Genomic DNA, 16,519 nt, shown 5'->3' with positions numbered 1-16,519 from the left:
AGGGACTTCTGCCTCTCGTGCCACGCTTTGCAGCCACCGTAGCCTTGCACTGACCTCTTTGGACAACCTGTTCTGGGGGGGAGGGATTCCTCCCAGCACCACAAAGAGGTCTGTGCAAGGAACCAGTGGGGAGGGGCACCCTGGAATGCCCCTGTGCTTTGCTGGCAGCCACGCCTCCTAGGCAAGTTCGGGGAGGTCCTAGGAGGCCAGCCACGCCGCACAAGCTACTGCCCATGAGTGGCAACAGAACGGGCAGGGGAAGTGAGTGAGGGGGCGGGGCAGGCATTCCGTGATGAACCTCTTCTAACCGGTTCAGTAGATTTCTGGAACCTTCTCTACTGAAGAGGTAAGAACCGGCAGAAACCCACCCCTGAATCATAGCAAAAGTTGACTCATCAATTGTGGCATAAGTACTTCATTCAAGAATTTCATGTAAAACTTATGGAACAACATATACAGTATTATAGAAAGTTGTATATTAGAAGAATGATCATTATATAAATTTGTCTACTAATCCTTTCCCTACAACCCAAAAAGCAAAAATTAATATTGGAAGTAGTAGCATTAAATGAAATATAATCAGAAAATGTTCATACAGAATCATACATCTTTGTGTCATATATCAGATTCATAAAAATGCTGATATTAAAGGAATATATATTTAAAAAACCCAAATGTATATTTTCCCTGCAATTTTTAGGATAGAATTCAGGTTAATCTGTATGTACATAGTCTAAAGATAAGTGACTGTGCTGAATTATTAATGAAATGTGATTACTGTGTAGACTGAAGCATTACATCACTTCCTCACTTCGTTTCCCCAAAGCTACAACCAATGGATGCATAATAGTCACACTCTTGAAATTGAATCTTTGATATTTTTGAGCCATTAATGTGGGATTTCTGTTGAAAACCTTTTATTGTATAATACACAATCTGTTCTGTCTTCTTACATATTTATTGTCCCCTTTGCCCTTATATCTTTACCTTTTGTCCTTGAAATCCCTTTGGACCACGTGGACCTTGAATTTCAAGGCAGCTCATTTTATAGCACTAAAAGAAAAAGAAAATATAAGTGAAGTTTTCATAATGAATTATATGCTTTCTGTCCCTCCTCTACAAGGATATCTTGGAGTTGTGGGGCAAAGTTATATTTACAAGGAGGACCACCAAGTTTAATCAGCGTCACTAAATAATTCCATAATTCCATAAAAGCATCTTTTCTACTCCCCTTTTATAATATTTCTTGAAGGAAGGCTGCCTAATCCGATATCATATACTGTGAGTCTGGATATGTGAATTGCACATCCTGTTCTAACGATTTTGCAATAGGAAAAATAATTCAATTTCTGCATATTTTGTACTCTATCCCTTTGTTAGTATTTCTGAAGACAAATCCATAAAAGAATTAAGCTGGATTGGATAGATTTCTATGACACTGCAAATCAGCGCAGAATTTATTTTCTGAGAAAGAAGTCTCACTGCACCGGAAGGGGTCTTCTTCTAAACCAGTGGTTCTCAATCTTCCTAATGCCGTGACCCTTTAATACAGTTCCTCATGTTGTGGTGACCCCCAACCATAAAATTATTTTCGTTGCTACTATGTAACTGTAAATTTGCTACTGTTACGAATTGTAATGTAAATATCTGATATGCAGGATGTATTTTTATTGTTATAAATTGAATATAATTAAAGCATAGTGATTAATCACAAAAACAATATGTAATTATATATTGTAAAATATTTATTTCTAATTACAAGTAAATGAAATTTTGTCTTGAAGCATGGTGTAGTACAGGGGTCGGCAATCTTAAACACTCAAAGAGCCATTTGGATCCATTTCCCACAGAAAAGAAAACACCGGGAGCCACAAAACCTGGGTGGGTGTTGCCAACTCAACATCACTCCCATCCAGTCACATGACATCCCCCCCGCCCCAGACATGCCTACCCAGGTTTCATGGCTCAGTGTTTTCTATGGGAATAGAGTCTCTCTCTCTCTTCTCTCCCCCTCCCTCTCATTTCTGTTTTTCTCTATTTTTCCTCTCCCTTTCTCTTCTCCCTTTCTTTCTTTCTTTCTTTCCTTCCCTTTCTCTCTTTCTTTTTCTTTCTTTCTCCTTGAATACGATAGCAAATCCAAAATAAAGTTATTAATTGTAGGAAATTGCTTCTCTGTAGTCTTTTCATAGTAAACTCTAAGTTGATAGAAGCTGGCAAGATTGTACTAACAGCAATAGGACATACAGTATAATAATAATAATAATAATAATAATAATAATAATAATAATAATAATAATAATAATAATAATAATAATAATAACAACAACTTTTATTTCTAGACCGCACCCTTTCCTAGGCAGGACTCGGGGCGGTGTACAGTCATGTTAAAACCATATACAAATACATAGACATGAACATAGACATAGACATAGACGTGGACGTAGACGGAGGAGGTAAAAAATATACTGTACAATTCTTAGTTAAAATACAAATATTAAAATATTAAAATTCCCTTAAAAATTCCCCAATAAAATGTTTGCCAGGAGGTAGAAGATGGAACTGTCAATCAGCTAAGCCAGCTAGTCGGAACAGGTGAGTCTTGAGTATATTTTGATTTCTTTTGAGTTTGACAATATAATACGTTATCCAAAATTATAAATAATCTTATTTTCAGCTGCATTTTTTTTGCCATCTCTGTTATTTTCTTTAAAAAATATCAGACTTGCTTCCAATTTGTGCCTTCTGGCAAACTGCAGTTTTCTTGGCAAGAGATCTAGCTTGCCATTGCTTTCATCATAGGTCTGAGAAAGTTAGTTTCTTTCTTTCTTTCTTTCTTCTTTCTTTTGTTCTTCTTTCTTTCTTTTTTTCTTTCTTTCTCCTCCTTTCTCTCCCCATGATTTTTCCCTCTCTTTTCCCTCTCTCATTCTCTCCCTTCAGCTCTTTCATTTCTTTCTCCCTCTCCCCCTTCTCCCTCTAATTTGTTTCCATTTCCCCTCTCTCCCATTCTCTCCTTCCAGCTCTCTTTCATTTATCTCTCTCTCTCTCTTTCTCCCCTTTTCTCTTTCATCTCTTTCTTGCACGTACAAGCAAAATACGCCCCTGGGCCAGGATCACAGCGGCAGGGACAGTGACTCCTTCCGCTGCCGCACTGAGAGTAGCTGGCTGCGCTGCGCAGGAGAGCCACGCTGTGCAAGAGACTCCTCAGCGCCAGACTCAGGTCAGCGCCAGCGGCGGTCCCCTTCGTGTTGGCTCAGGAAAGAGCTGGAGCAGCCGTCTCTGGATGCAGAGAGGGAACAGTTCCAGAGCCCTGCGCAAGGAGAGTCCTGTGCAGCGCAGGAGAACTGGAGCTCTTCTCTCCCTGCACCCAACCAGCTACTGCTGCTGCTCCCCATTTCCATCCTTCCTGAGCCAACATGAAGGGGACAGCGGCTCGCGCTTACCTGAGTCTGGCACTGAGGAGTCTCCTGCGCAGCGTGGCTCCCCTGCGCTGCATACCCAGTTACTCACCTCATTGTGCAGTGGCGACAGCGGGAGGAGAGTCGTTGTCCCCTCCGCCTTGATCCTGGCCCAGGAGGGTATTTTGCTTGGGCACACGCAAGATATAAGTGCAAGAAAAGAGCTGGAGCTCTTCCCGACACTGAGTTGCCTGCGAAGGAAGTGGAATCGCAAAAACAGGCAAGAGGCTCGTGCCTTCTCAGGGTGGAGAGCGGATTGGGTCAGCAGGGAGCCGCAGGAGAGGGGCCAAAGAGCCGCATGTGGCTTGCAAGCCGGGGTTTGCCGACCACTGTAGCATGGTAACAGTCTTAATAGGGAATCTCAGCGTATGCACATCCCACGTTCCTTTATTTTATTTTCCCCGCCTTGTTTAATGCCTCAGAAATGGTATATCTTGGCTTCCGTAGCTCTGCCCATCAACCTCCATCACTAGGAGCGACCTGCTTTCCTAGTGTGCTCTGTGCTGCGCACGTCTCTCTTTTCCCCCTCCTCGCCTCCATTCCGGCTCCTACCTTTCCCCCACCCACCACGCTCACACACACACGCACACTCTGATCTTGGGCGCTCGGCCACCTTCGGCGAGAAGAGCAGCAGAAGCCCCTCCCCTACCGGTGCAAGGTTTTATTCTTTCCTCCTCCGGCCGTGTGCGCGGTGATCCCACCTCGCAGACTTCCAACCAGTAACCCCCTCCTCCCCCTCCTGCATCCCCAATCCGGTCTCCCTTCCCTTCTTCTTTGTTCAGTTTCCAGCTAACAGTCTCCCCCTCATATCCCGGTGGAACTAAGCAGAGCCGGCTCAGCGGAGCCAGGCCTGTGCTGGGGGGAGGGGGGGAAAGCGATGTCAGGTGGAGACTTGGCGGCCGCCGCAGCCTCTTCTCAGCCGTTGGCCTTCTTGCTGCCCAAGCCTCCCCTTTTGATGCAGCTCAACCCCGGTGAAGGCGTGCGCCCTGTCGGAGTTCCCAGGCAGGAACAGTCACTGAAAAACGCCCGCATGGGAGGCTGGCCAGACTGGCCTGCTGGGAAGCCCGTCAGTCTTCTGGCACCTCTCCTTCCGCCGCGCGGGGAACCCGAGCTGCTCCTTCCCTTCGGGCCGGCTTCTCGCCAGTCTCTCCATGGGAGGCTCCTCGGCAACCCCTGTGAAAAGGTCATTCAACCCCCAAAGGTGTCATGACCCACAGGTTGAGAACCGCTGTTCTAAACAGAATGCACAGTTGGCAGTGATTCGAAACCTGCAGCTGAGTATGGCTTCCAAAAGTTCCTATTCATAATATTGTTGTATGGACACAAATTGTACACTTACCTTTACAAAGGCATCATGTTTCTGTCAGGGAATGAACAAAAATAAAAGAAAATTATAAAACTGACAAAAGAAACCAGCATAGCTTTTTTTTTTTTTGAATCTGCTTGTTTAAGCACGTACCACCAATATACTCCATGCAAAGTTTGGTTTTTCTCATCCCATTTTAAGGGAGATATGCAGATTTTATCTGTGAGAATTCCTGAATTATCAAACAAAGCAGATGGAGTAGGGCTATTTTAGCAATAATGACTGGTATTCTGCTTAACTTTGTTTTTCCTGCTTGACCCTACTTGCGATCAAACCTCAGGCTTCAGATTTTTCATTTTGCCTTTGACATAGAAATCCTAATGCTTTCAAAACTGTGGATTTTAGAAGCAGAGAAAATGATACAAAATATAAAGAAGACATAATTTTGTGAAAGAAGTCCATTTGAAGAAGAATTTGATTCTGTGGCAGACTATGCATGGAAATACTAAAGGGCTCAAAATACCTGTACAGCAGTGTGCAGAGCATGGGAACAAACAGAGAGAAATTAAAATCTAGTACAGAGCAGGGGGGAAATATGACATTGCTAGTATTACTTATTCTTGGTGGGATGGGACTTAGGAATGGAAGGTTATGATTTGTTCAAACGAAGCAGATCCAACAAAAGGGAAGAGAGAAGTCACATTATTCATAAAGAATTACTATATCTATATAGAAATGTATGACACCAAGGTAAAAATCCTTCTGAAAGCATCTGAGTTAATACTAAGGAGAAAAGAAACAATGATACTGGGACAGGCCAACCCATCAGGCAGAAGCTATAGATAAAATGCCAAACAAATAGCTAAGATGCCCAGGAAACACATTACAGTACTACGATAATTGGGAATGTTATGGGTATAATATACCATACTTAAATTTTAAATAAGGCACTTACTTAATTTTGACCACAAATTCCTACTTGATAAAATGAACAATGTCACAAGGACGGTCCCACTACCAGATGGTTTTGCATTTGGTTGAACAACTCTCTTCAATTCCTAATCCTTAATGGGTCTATTTCTATACAGGGGAGGGAGGAATCAGGGGAATCATTTAGTGTTCTGTCTTAGGCCAAGTACTCTTCAACATTTGGAGTACTGCCCAGTTTTGGTCAATATAATGCAAGAAAGAGGCTGAGGATGTGGAAAGAGTACGGAGAACAGCAAGAAAGGTGGTGAGAGGCTTAGAGGCTAAATTTATGAAGAATTTAGAAGAACTGTGTATGATTAGCCTAAATAAGGGAAGGCTAAGGAAAGGCATAATAACAGTGTTTCAATAGCTGAAGGGCTCTCACAGGGAAAAGTTGGTAGATTTTTTCTTTGCAACATCCCAAGGATCAAAGGATGTAAACTTTACAAAGAGAGAGCCAAACTTGAAATAAAGAGGAATTTCCTGTCAGTGAGAACTATTGAGGAGTGGAGTAGCTGGACTTTTAGAACTGCAGATGCACCATCACCTGGTATTATCAAACTAGGGTTGGGCAGCTAATTTTCTGGGATGGTTTGAGGATTCTTGCCCTGGGTAGGAGGTTGGACTAGAAGACCTCCAGAGTTCCTTCCAATCTTATGTGTCTATGCTTAAATCCTATCAGGTGCTTTTGCTTGATTTGTATTGCTCCCATGATAGACATAATTGATTGTATCAAACTAAGCATATTCATACATGGTGTTACGTATACATTGATTATATTATTTATATTATTTTAACTTTGCACAAGTTTATAGTAATATCTAGTATTATTCCATCACATTCATTAAAAAATGAAATTTTTAGATCTGTGTGAGGCAGGGGTGGATTCCGGCAGAGACTACTGCCTGTTTGCTCAGGGACGTGATGTGTGAGCTTATGCTTGAGGTGCGCTTGCACGCATCCACAGTACAACCTGGGTCGCTGCCTGTTCCAGTGACCCAGGCTGCCAAGCTACTACCGGTTCGGCCGAACCAGTCCAAACTGGTAGGAACCCATCACTGGTGTGAGGCCAACTATCCCTCTGTTAGCTCTCTCTCTCCCCCCCTCTAGTGCTGTGAAGAACCTTCCCCTAATTATATGCTTTTATCTTATATTAGAAGGGGGCATCACATCCAGCTATAAAAGGATACAAAGGATAAAAAGATAAATACTAAGGAGTGGCTTCTATTCCATAATTTTCAAACAATTGAATACTAGAGTCTGAGAAATGTGATTTCAGTGCAGAAAAGATGCTTTGAACTTTTTCCAATCTATTGATAAGTTCTGGTTCTGGTTCCAATTGAACTGCCCAACTTGGATCACCTTCAATAGGAAGTGAGGTCTCTCTTCATGAAATGCATTTGCAGTAAAATTAATCCATAATATTAGAAATATTCCTAACAGAAAAAGAGGAAAGCCCACATTTTACTCGATTTGGCAGAACCTGGCCACATGACTTAGTTCTCGTAAGAGAACAAAGTTGATGGCTTTAGAAGGCTTCTAAGGTGTGACTGTTGTAAAGATAGAAAGAACCCATTTGTTAAGCAAAATATTTCCTATAGTTCTCGAGGCAGTAGGTTTATGGGGAAGAAAAGAGAAATTGGAAGACATCAATACACATGGCAACAGTGTAAATCCATATATGATGCTTTCAAGACAGATTTTTTAAAAATCCACTGGTATCTATTGGAAACTAAAGCAATCAAGCGTTCTCTCTCTATACCATTATATAGTGTACATATAAGATTGCTGGAAGTGATGCACAACAATCGGACAATAAATCTTTATTTTGGTCAAAAATCTGCACAATATTCCACCTATTGGTTGCAATTATTTGTAAACATCTTAGGAACAACAGGCACTACTATTAGAATCACAGATCTGGAAAGAACCAGAATGAACATGTTGAAACCATGATAACCAATGGCTTTCCTCCAACAATTATAAAGATATTTGAAATGCCATTTCTTCTACTTCTGAGAAGTAGGGAGAGCTACCTGCTCAATTTCCTCAAGGAGATTGTAGTCAGAGTTTGGAAAAACAAAAGGAATTTGGGGCAGAGTTTATGCACAAAATCTGGGATGGCCACTTCATTTTGGGGTGGGGGGGTATTATCTAAGAACAAAGTCAAGCATCATTTTAAATGCTGGAGCAGGACCTGGAATCCTGCATAGGAAATGCCTCCTTAAAGGTCTTTTCAGGTAGCAGGAATAGGAATAAATCTCCTTTGGGATTATTCATGTTCATTTCTTCTCTAAAATATTTTGTTTCTAATGATGAGCTGAAATATTTTCATGCAAATTAAGCCATTTAGTGCTTGGTTTTAGAAAACCACACCTTGCAACTTCCACCTTATTAGACAGTCAATCTACCCAATGATCCAGTAAAACAATATTCTAACACAATTCTTAGGTATCAATTCTTACCATAACTTGGATGATCTTATCCATGGTCTCAGTATCTTCGTCAACACTGCCTTTCTTTAGAGTGGCATAGTTGTTCCGGAAAAGTTCATGTGGAAGGCTGGCAATTTCCTGGAGACCTTGCTCATAGATTTTCTGGCTGGGGGCCACTGCAAAGAGCTTGATCTCTGCATCTCGTGCTCGATCAGCTTGCTGCTTTATCCCTCCACAGGGACTCCCTGTCACATGGCCATCAGTGATCACAATGGCATAATTTGCCCCCAGCGTATTGAGAGGCATCTGAGCCGTCATATTGGAGAGAGCACAATCTGTGAAAGTGCCCCGACCAATGTAACGGATTTTTTCCAACTTATCATTGAATAGCACCTTGTCTTGGGTTACAGAACTAAAGATTACCACTATATCTGAAAAATGAAGTCCCCCAATTTGCCAATTTATGGATATTTGTTGTTGGTAGACCTCATTGGCCAGCTTATTAACGAACTGAGCAACAAACTTCTTGCTATGGTTCACTAAACTCTCAATAGGGTCAGTCTGAAGGGCAATGCTCTCAGATGTGTCAATGACAAAGTACACCATGATAGGACACTCAGCTTTATCTGTATAAAAAGAAAAGGAGAAATAATGTGGTAAGGAGACTAGATATATACCCATATAGAGGCTTGCCAGGTGTTCTTGGGGAATGAAACCCTTTGAGTTTGTGTAGTTTTTAATTCCCATGGTGCAGTAGCTGAGTTAAGGATCAGTTCCTGAATTGACTCTTATAGCTTCATGAAGACATGAGGTATCTCCCGCCCTTTTTCCCAAGCCACATTCTCCCAGAAGAGATTATCATTCTGATCTCCATTACAGGGTAGCATCAATATATAACATATAGAATATTGCATGAGCCTTATTTATTTCCACTTAGAACATGCATCCCTTAAACCAATGTGGCTAATCTAAATTTACAGACAGTGAGTACCATAAATGACAGCTTTGGTCAATACAGTTTTTCAGCCTAAAGTAATCACATAAATAAACCTCAGGAATTAACAGAATTATCAGAAACATAGTCACCCTTAAGCAAATATTTACTGAATTTATTAAGCCAAAATTCCTAGATGTGATGTCCCTCTTTTTAAGCAGGGATCCAGTGTCTGAAGCAGTGACGTGCGGTGAAGTTTATGGCTGGTGAGGCTGGTGAGGTCAACAGCGCGACCCGCGGTCCCCTTCATGTTGACTCAGGGAGGCGGGGAATGGGACCACGTGTGCAGGAGGCTGAAGCTGCCTCAGCCTCCTGCACACGTGGTCCCATTCCCCTCCTTCCTGACTCCTGAGTCAACATGAAGAGGACTATGAAGCATGCTCCGCGGGACCGCGGCTCACGCTCCGCGGTCTCATTCATGTTGACTCAAGAAGGTGGGGAATGGGACCACGTGTGCAGGAGGGAGGCTGAGGCTAGAGGAGCCTCCTGCACATGTGGTCCCATTACTGGATCACATGTGCAGAAGGCTCCTCAGCGCCTTTTCCCTTTTTTTTATTTTCATGATGAGAGCGGTGAGGCACTGCTTCCCCTGCTTCCTCTGACAGCATGTCCCTGGTCTGAAGCATACTGAAACTGCATTAATATGATACACATGCAGCCACATCATGATGTAAATCCTGCCCTTTTGCCATTGTATGCGATGCAAACATGCGATGCAAGTATAGAAGTCAATTATTTCATCATGGCATCATAATGCATGCTTCTTCTTTCCCCAAAGCCTACAAATGCAGTCTAAAGGTAGCCTATTCTGCTTTCAGTAACAACTCCTTGCTCCATCTTTGGAGGACAAGTTTCAGATATGATCAGAATTCAAGCTACAAAGATATTGACTGCATAATGCTAATCTTCATCTTTACACTTCTTAATTTGAGAGGAGCTACATAAAGTTCCTTGGATGCACAGACGTACTTAGAAGTGGCCATCTGCACATAAGTGCTTGTCCATATTAACAGCAGTGTACAGCTAGTCCTTGACAATTGAGGACCACAATTGAGTCCAACATTTCTGTTGCTAAGTGAGACATTTGTTAAATGAGTTTTGCCCCATTTTATGACCTACCTTGCTACAGTTGTTAAATGAATCATTGCAGTTGTTAAGTTAGTAACATAGAATCTGGCTTCCTCATTGAGTTTGCTTGTCAGAAGGTCACAAAAGGTGACCATATAACCCAGGGGAAACTGCAACTGTCATAAATATGAGTCAATTACCAACCATCCGAATTGGATCATGTGACCATTGGGATGCTGCAAAGGTCGCAAGTGTGAAAAATGGTCCTAAATCACTTCTTCTAGTGCTGTTGTAACTTTGAACAGTCATCAAGCAAACTGTTGTAAGTTGAGGACTAGCTGTATTGCCTTCAGCTCACTAATTTATCAAGGTCTTGTTGCCACAATGGCTTTCATGAATTTGTAAAAGTAAGAAATGGATAATCTCTACATTTATCTCATGCTACCTCCCAGATTGTGGAATTCAGTGCAGCATGAAGAATGTCTCAAAGTGATCCCCACTGGACACAACACTATTTTCTGGAATATGCCTGAGGCACTGCATGCAAGCAACATCCCTTTTCCAACAGCATCCCCCTTTGCTCTTGTCCCTCTTTGTATCTTTTCTGCCAAGTCACAAGAATCCAAAGGTACGATGACTCTCAGCTTGGAAAGTCTGTGCAGGAAATCCTAGTAGCATATCCCTCCATAACCTTTCAGAAACCCACGAAAACCACTTGGTGCTAATCCATTTGCTGAATGATATTCAGTTCTAGTACCACGAGGGAGGGAAGTAGAAAAAAATCACTAGGTGTTTTTTTAGTATTACTTATATTTTCCCCAAATTAAGAAACAACTCTTTTCATAGGGAAAACATTTTTCTCAAATTCAGAAATAACTTTGTGTATAGAGAAACTATCCAATGATTTACAGACTACCAGAGTTGGAAGGGACTTTGGAAGTCCTCTAGTCCAATCCCTTGCTTAAGCTGGAAACCTTATACCATTTCAGACAAATAGTTGTCCAATCTCTTTTAAAAACTTCCAATGTTGGAGTATCCACAACTTCTGAAGGCAAATTGTTCCACACCTCCAATATTGGCAGCACCTCCAATATTGGAACAATGATATTTTTGGTAGTGCTTTTCTGCATTTCCCCTACCTTTTAAAGCTGAGAGATAACACAAATGCATAAACTCCAGCTGAAGTATGTGTGTGTGTCTGTATGTGTGTGAGTCTGTACCATTTTCATTGGAGTTTTATGGCTGCCGCAGATGACAGTCACAGAATTCTAGAAAAAATGTAGCTGCTTTAAAGAATTAGAGATATATGAGTACACTGTATGATTGATAATGCCATTTTGCCTTCAGACTCAAAGTACTGCAGAATCCTAGATATTCAAATATATGATTTTGGACATGGATTGTAATCATAGAACATCTTCACTATAAGATTTTTAATTATTTCTTATATTAAACTTACAACTTTACATATTTTCAGAAGGCATGACAGAAAGAAAAACCACAAAGAAAGAACTAAAGTAAATTGAGAAACTATGTTTTTTACCTGCACAGGAAGTTCCTTCATCATTTTGAGCATTGAGGGGGACGACAGCTGTGCAGAGCAGAACAGCTAAAAAGGCTTGTGAGAACATCCCCACAATTCTCCTGTCTGCTTCACCTGCTGCTAGAATAGAGTCAGCACAAAAGTTTTAAAAAAATAATTGACTAAGACACAAAGTATTGGATGCTGAGAAAGTGCCCTTACACAGAGTGAAATTTTTAGTCCTAGTCCAGCAGAATTCATATGACAACTAAAGCTGGAGAGACAAAAGCTGAATAGGGCTGCCAGTTTACTTCTGACTCCAATTCAAGTTACTGGTTTTGACCTTTAAAGTATTTCATGGCATTGGATCAAGCTATCTGAGAGACCAACTCAGCCTGCCCCACTAGATCTGGTAAAGAAGGTATGCTGTTGGGATCAGTTAGAGATCTACATTTGGTGGGTCACAGGAGTCAAGCTTTTTCTGCTGTGGCACCACCTTATGGAGTCCCCTTCATTTTAAATCTCCTACCATAGAGTTTGTCTTGTTACTCATCCAAGTAACATCTTCAGTCAAAATGACAATTTTTGGTTAGGCATAGAGTCAGAGTCGTTGGAATGAACTCTCTCTTGCAGGGGGCTCTCCCCAAAATGAAATGCAATATGTAAAGGTAGACTAAATCATTCAGGCCAAAAGCATGTAAAAGGTTAAATCGTGGCAACTGAACCAAAGTTTATTAAACATATATGTTTTGTTACTCATCCAAGTAACTTCTTTAGTCAAAATGACCTTTTACATGCTTTTGGCCTGGATGATTGAGTCTACATTTACATACCTCCACAAAAGTTCTATGTGGCAGTGAGAGAGTCTGACTTAATTCACTGACATTGTAACATACTCATTGGCATCGACATGTGTACCATCTCAGCATGCAGGGCTTATTTTCATAAGTAGTATTAAATAAAGTCCCCCCTCCCCAGAGAGCAATGCTCTTTGTACGTTAATGGAAGGAATGGCATTTGTTTGGAAGAGCATCCCATCATGCAAGCAATCTCCCTGCTCACACTGAAACACAATCAGGGATTTCCCCAACTTCCCTGTGGCCCCAGCCTCATCAAGAATCAGCCCAATGACTTGCCCCAGACCATCAATGAAGTCTGGAGATGAGCAGAACCTTCCAACAGCACACCCCCTGCATCACTGCCCAGGCCACATCCTGTTCAAGAAGAACCTCACAAGGTTGTTTTAAAAGAGGAGTAGACACCCAGGATAGAGGAGGTGGAACCACGTATTTTCCAGGAGGTTTAAAAGTGCAGTTTTCATCAGTTATTAGGAGTTTCACAGGTTGATTTTGGTTTTTTTGGTTTTTTTGCTTCCACATAGTCAGTTACGTTTAAGAAAAAATAACTTTAAAATCTATATCTGGATTTTTAAAAGCACTGAATGTTCCTGAAGTATTTTATGTAACAAAAATAATGAGGTCATAAATGAATGTTTACCTGTTAGAAACTCGGGTTTGGTCTATATCAATGCAATAGGTTCTGATGGTGAACCTATGGCATGCTTGCCACAGGTGGCATGCGGAGCCATTTCTGAGGGCACGCAAGGTCAGCCCTGTCAGCTCCAGCGCACATGTGTGCGCTGGCCAGCTGATTTTTGGCCTTGATTTTCGACCATTTTTCTCCCTCCGGAGGCTTCAGGGAAAGCCTCTAAAGGGAGAAAAACGACCCAAAGGGCAACCTGGAAATCCGTTCCCGAATTTCCGGTTTGTGTGTTGGGCTGTTTTTCGCCCTCCCCAGGCTCCTAGAAAGCCTCTGGAGCCTGGGAGGGTGAAAAACAGACCTACCGGGCCCACTGGAGGTCGGAAAACAGGCCGTTCTTGGCCTCTGAATGGGCAGCGGAGGCTGTTTTCACCCTCCCCAGACTCCTAGAAAGCCCCTGGAGCTTTCTCTTTTCTCTTCTCTTCTATTCCGATTGCTTTGCTTGCATTTTCTCACTGTACTTCATGTTGTTGTACTAATGCTCTCTTGAACCATATGACATTCAACCTTAACTAAAAACCTGGATATAACTTTCCTTGCAACATCCAGATCATTCAGCAGAGTAGCCTTATGCAGAAGAAAAGCATGGTAGGTCTAGACATTTTCCAATCAAATCAAATCCAAGACATTGATCAGATCAGAGTCCCTTCTAAAGAACCATGCAAGACTGGGCCTCTCCTGGCACTTTGGCTGCTTGTGGTGATACCTTTGTGAAAGGAGCTGGTTTTGGACAGAAACATGTTCTCAACTAATAGCTGAAGAGAAATTCTTGATATGTAACTTCAGAATGTTCTTCCTCCCTGCATTAAGTTCTGCTTTGCATTCACGTCCTTCCACAAAGCAGAAGGCTGGGCTGGGCTAACGACTGTAAGCTTAGAGACCAAGGTCTGAACTCTGAACAGCAAAACCAAGAACCAAGCATGTTATTTGCTAAAGATGCAACTACTTTTGTGTCAAATGATACAAAACAGACGGACAAACAGTGTTGATAAGAAAATTATTGTTCTATCAAGTTCTAGATACATACACACACAGAAATTCCAATTTGTCAATCAAACTCACTAGTGAGTATAACTCGTAAATCTGGAATTAAGGCAGAATTTAAAATAGTGAATTCTGCACTTTCCTTTGTGACACAGTGAAAGAAATATGTCTAGAATGGCAGGATTAAAGGAGAGTAAACTAGCCAGCTTTTAAAAGTTAAAATCATTGCAGCATCTAACTGTATTTCTAGATTATTAGAAGATGAAAAGTCCTTACAAATAGTACAGACCAAATATTCTACTGTTTCTTAAGCAGAGTTAAACCAGAGATAAGTTTTTAACAATCCAAAAGTGATTAAAAATAACCCAATGCTAATTTGTGCTGATATGACCCCACAAACAATACATATTCTGATTAATTACCGCTCTATGTTACACCCCATCCCCCAGCTTTGGTGACTAAAAGAAGAGTACAATTGTTTTCTGAAGTCATTTTCCTGCAGGCATAAGAACAACTTTTGCTAAGAAAAAGGCTTTGTGAAAGCAAAGAGGGTGCACAGAGGATTAGCTTTGCCTCCCTATAACTGAACATCCAAGCAAACTTTCCCATCTGTTTGTGTTGAAATAAAATTTGCTTCTCTTGATAAACGTATTTCTAAACTTGCTTGTCCTCTGATAATTATTAAGATAAAATCACAAAATGGGCAGGAATACACAGTTGTATTCAGCTTACCTGCAAAACACAGAGATCAATACACTTTTAGAGTGAAAAGGGTAAAATGAAGATTGTTATCCTTTGGTTTCAAGAGGGGGTCTGCATCTTCAGGGAGAAAGGGTTTCTTTCTGTTTCTCCGTTTTTGAGTGAAGGGAAGGAGCCAATCGGGTGTGGCGGCGCTTTTTTCAGCTCCAGACTGTAACTTCTCTGATGGAAAGTAACAGCCTACTTCTTAATTCTCCTCCTTCGAGTTTTCCCTTGAAAGAAAGCTCCGAGCAGCATAGTCACTTATCCGTTATCCACCAGGTGGCGCTGTGAGTCTATCAATCGGGAAAGGGCGGGGTGCGCAGTTCCTCTCTCCTCTTCAGAGCAGGAGTTGGTGGGACGGGAATGAAGGCAGACGGTGGTGGAGGAGGGCTGAATTTTTGGGTGAGTTACAAAGCCACGACAAGAGGAGTGACCGCCTTTGGATGACAGACCCTTGTGAAAGAGTGGGTTATGTTGCTCTCGTTAACTTGCTTGCTTCCTGCTATGTCTGTACTGTTACTGTACACAGTATTCCGACCCCCCGACTCCCCCCGCTGAATTTACTGGGGGGGGGGGAGATTTTGTAAAATTGCTCAAAACGAAGCCTCAGACTTCAACGGCAGCCTAACTGCTATTTTCAAATCAATTCTTCTGATTCTTTCTGATTCTAGAGTTTAACTGGTGTAAAAGGGGCATGAGACAAGCAAAATAAAAATTAACATCATCAACAATAAAGAATAATAAGTGTGCAGGAAAAATGAACGGTTCTTTGCAGGCACAACCTTAAACAATGAGTCCAATCCAATAAGGCGGAAACCAAGCCTCTGTCTCAAATTAGTGAAATGGTTGGCAATCGACCCTCCTCTTTTCCATTTCCCTGCCATAAATTCTGTGGTGCAATTGTTGTTTCCCTGCACTCTTTGTTTGATAACCTATTTCTAAAATATACCATCCAGTTTTCAATTTCAACTGAAATTATTTCAGTCTTTAATTTGTTTTGCTGGAATCTCTTTAGCGCTCTTCAACCACTGTCAAAACAATGCAATAGTTTAACAGAGTAACAAGAATTGGAAGGGACCTTGGAGGTCTTCTAGTTCAACCGGCCTGTTCAAGCAGAAGACCCTCTATGGGGGGGGGGGGGGAACTGAATTTCTTCAAGGGCTGGATCAACATTGTAGTTCTCCTCTGCAGGTGTGGGGGGGAAGAGCAGGTAGAGACAGGACAGATGCCTCCTGCAGCACTTTACTGGCCAAAATGGGGCATGGGGGCGCAATGCGTCCCCCACCTCATTTGTGCCCTCCATGACCTCCTGCAGCACTGCCGGCTGAAAATGGGCCACATTGAGGCCTCCGGAGGCCCCCTGCAACCTGTTTTTGGCCTCCCTGGCCTCCAGGAACATTTGGCTGGCTAAATGGCTTCTCACTATTAAGAAAACAATTTCATTAAAAGCACTCTGCATTTTCTCTGCCTTTTAACACCTTAGCCATTTCTTTAGCTATTGACCAC

The 16,519-nt window shown here is 41.9% G+C and overlaps 1 protein-coding gene across 3 annotated transcripts in view; it reads right to left on the bottom strand.

The window, feature by feature from the left end:
- Window positions 1-15,242, bottom strand: part of COL6A2 (collagen type VI alpha 2 chain) — a 64,458-nt gene extending 49,216 nt beyond the window's left edge. Inside the window, exons 1-5 of one of the 3 annotated variants that reach the window (XM_081944012.1) lie at window positions 15,005-15,242; window positions 11,771-11,890; window positions 8,196-8,791; window positions 4,795-4,815; window positions 988-1,053 (exon numbers count right to left, since the gene is read on the bottom strand). In XM_081944012.1, coding sequence (XP_081800138.1) covers window positions 988-1,053; window positions 4,795-4,815; window positions 8,196-8,791; window positions 11,771-11,858 — 771 coding nt within the window. In that variant the 5' untranslated portion in view covers window positions 11,859-11,890; window positions 15,005-15,242. The remainder of the gene's footprint in view (window positions 1-987; window positions 1,054-4,794; window positions 4,816-8,195; window positions 8,792-11,770; window positions 11,891-15,004) is intronic. The other 2 variants (XM_081944010.1, XM_081944011.1) reach the window with 2 other exon arrangements.
- Window positions 15,243-16,519: the final 1,277 nt, after the last annotated feature.

The sequence above is a fragment of the Natrix helvetica genome, assembly GCF_964273705.1.
Source record: "Natrix helvetica genome assembly, chromosome: 2".
NCBI lineage: Eukaryota > Metazoa > Chordata > Lepidosauria > Squamata > Natricidae > Natrix > Natrix helvetica.
This window is presented reverse-complemented; position numbering and strand designations above follow the sequence as displayed.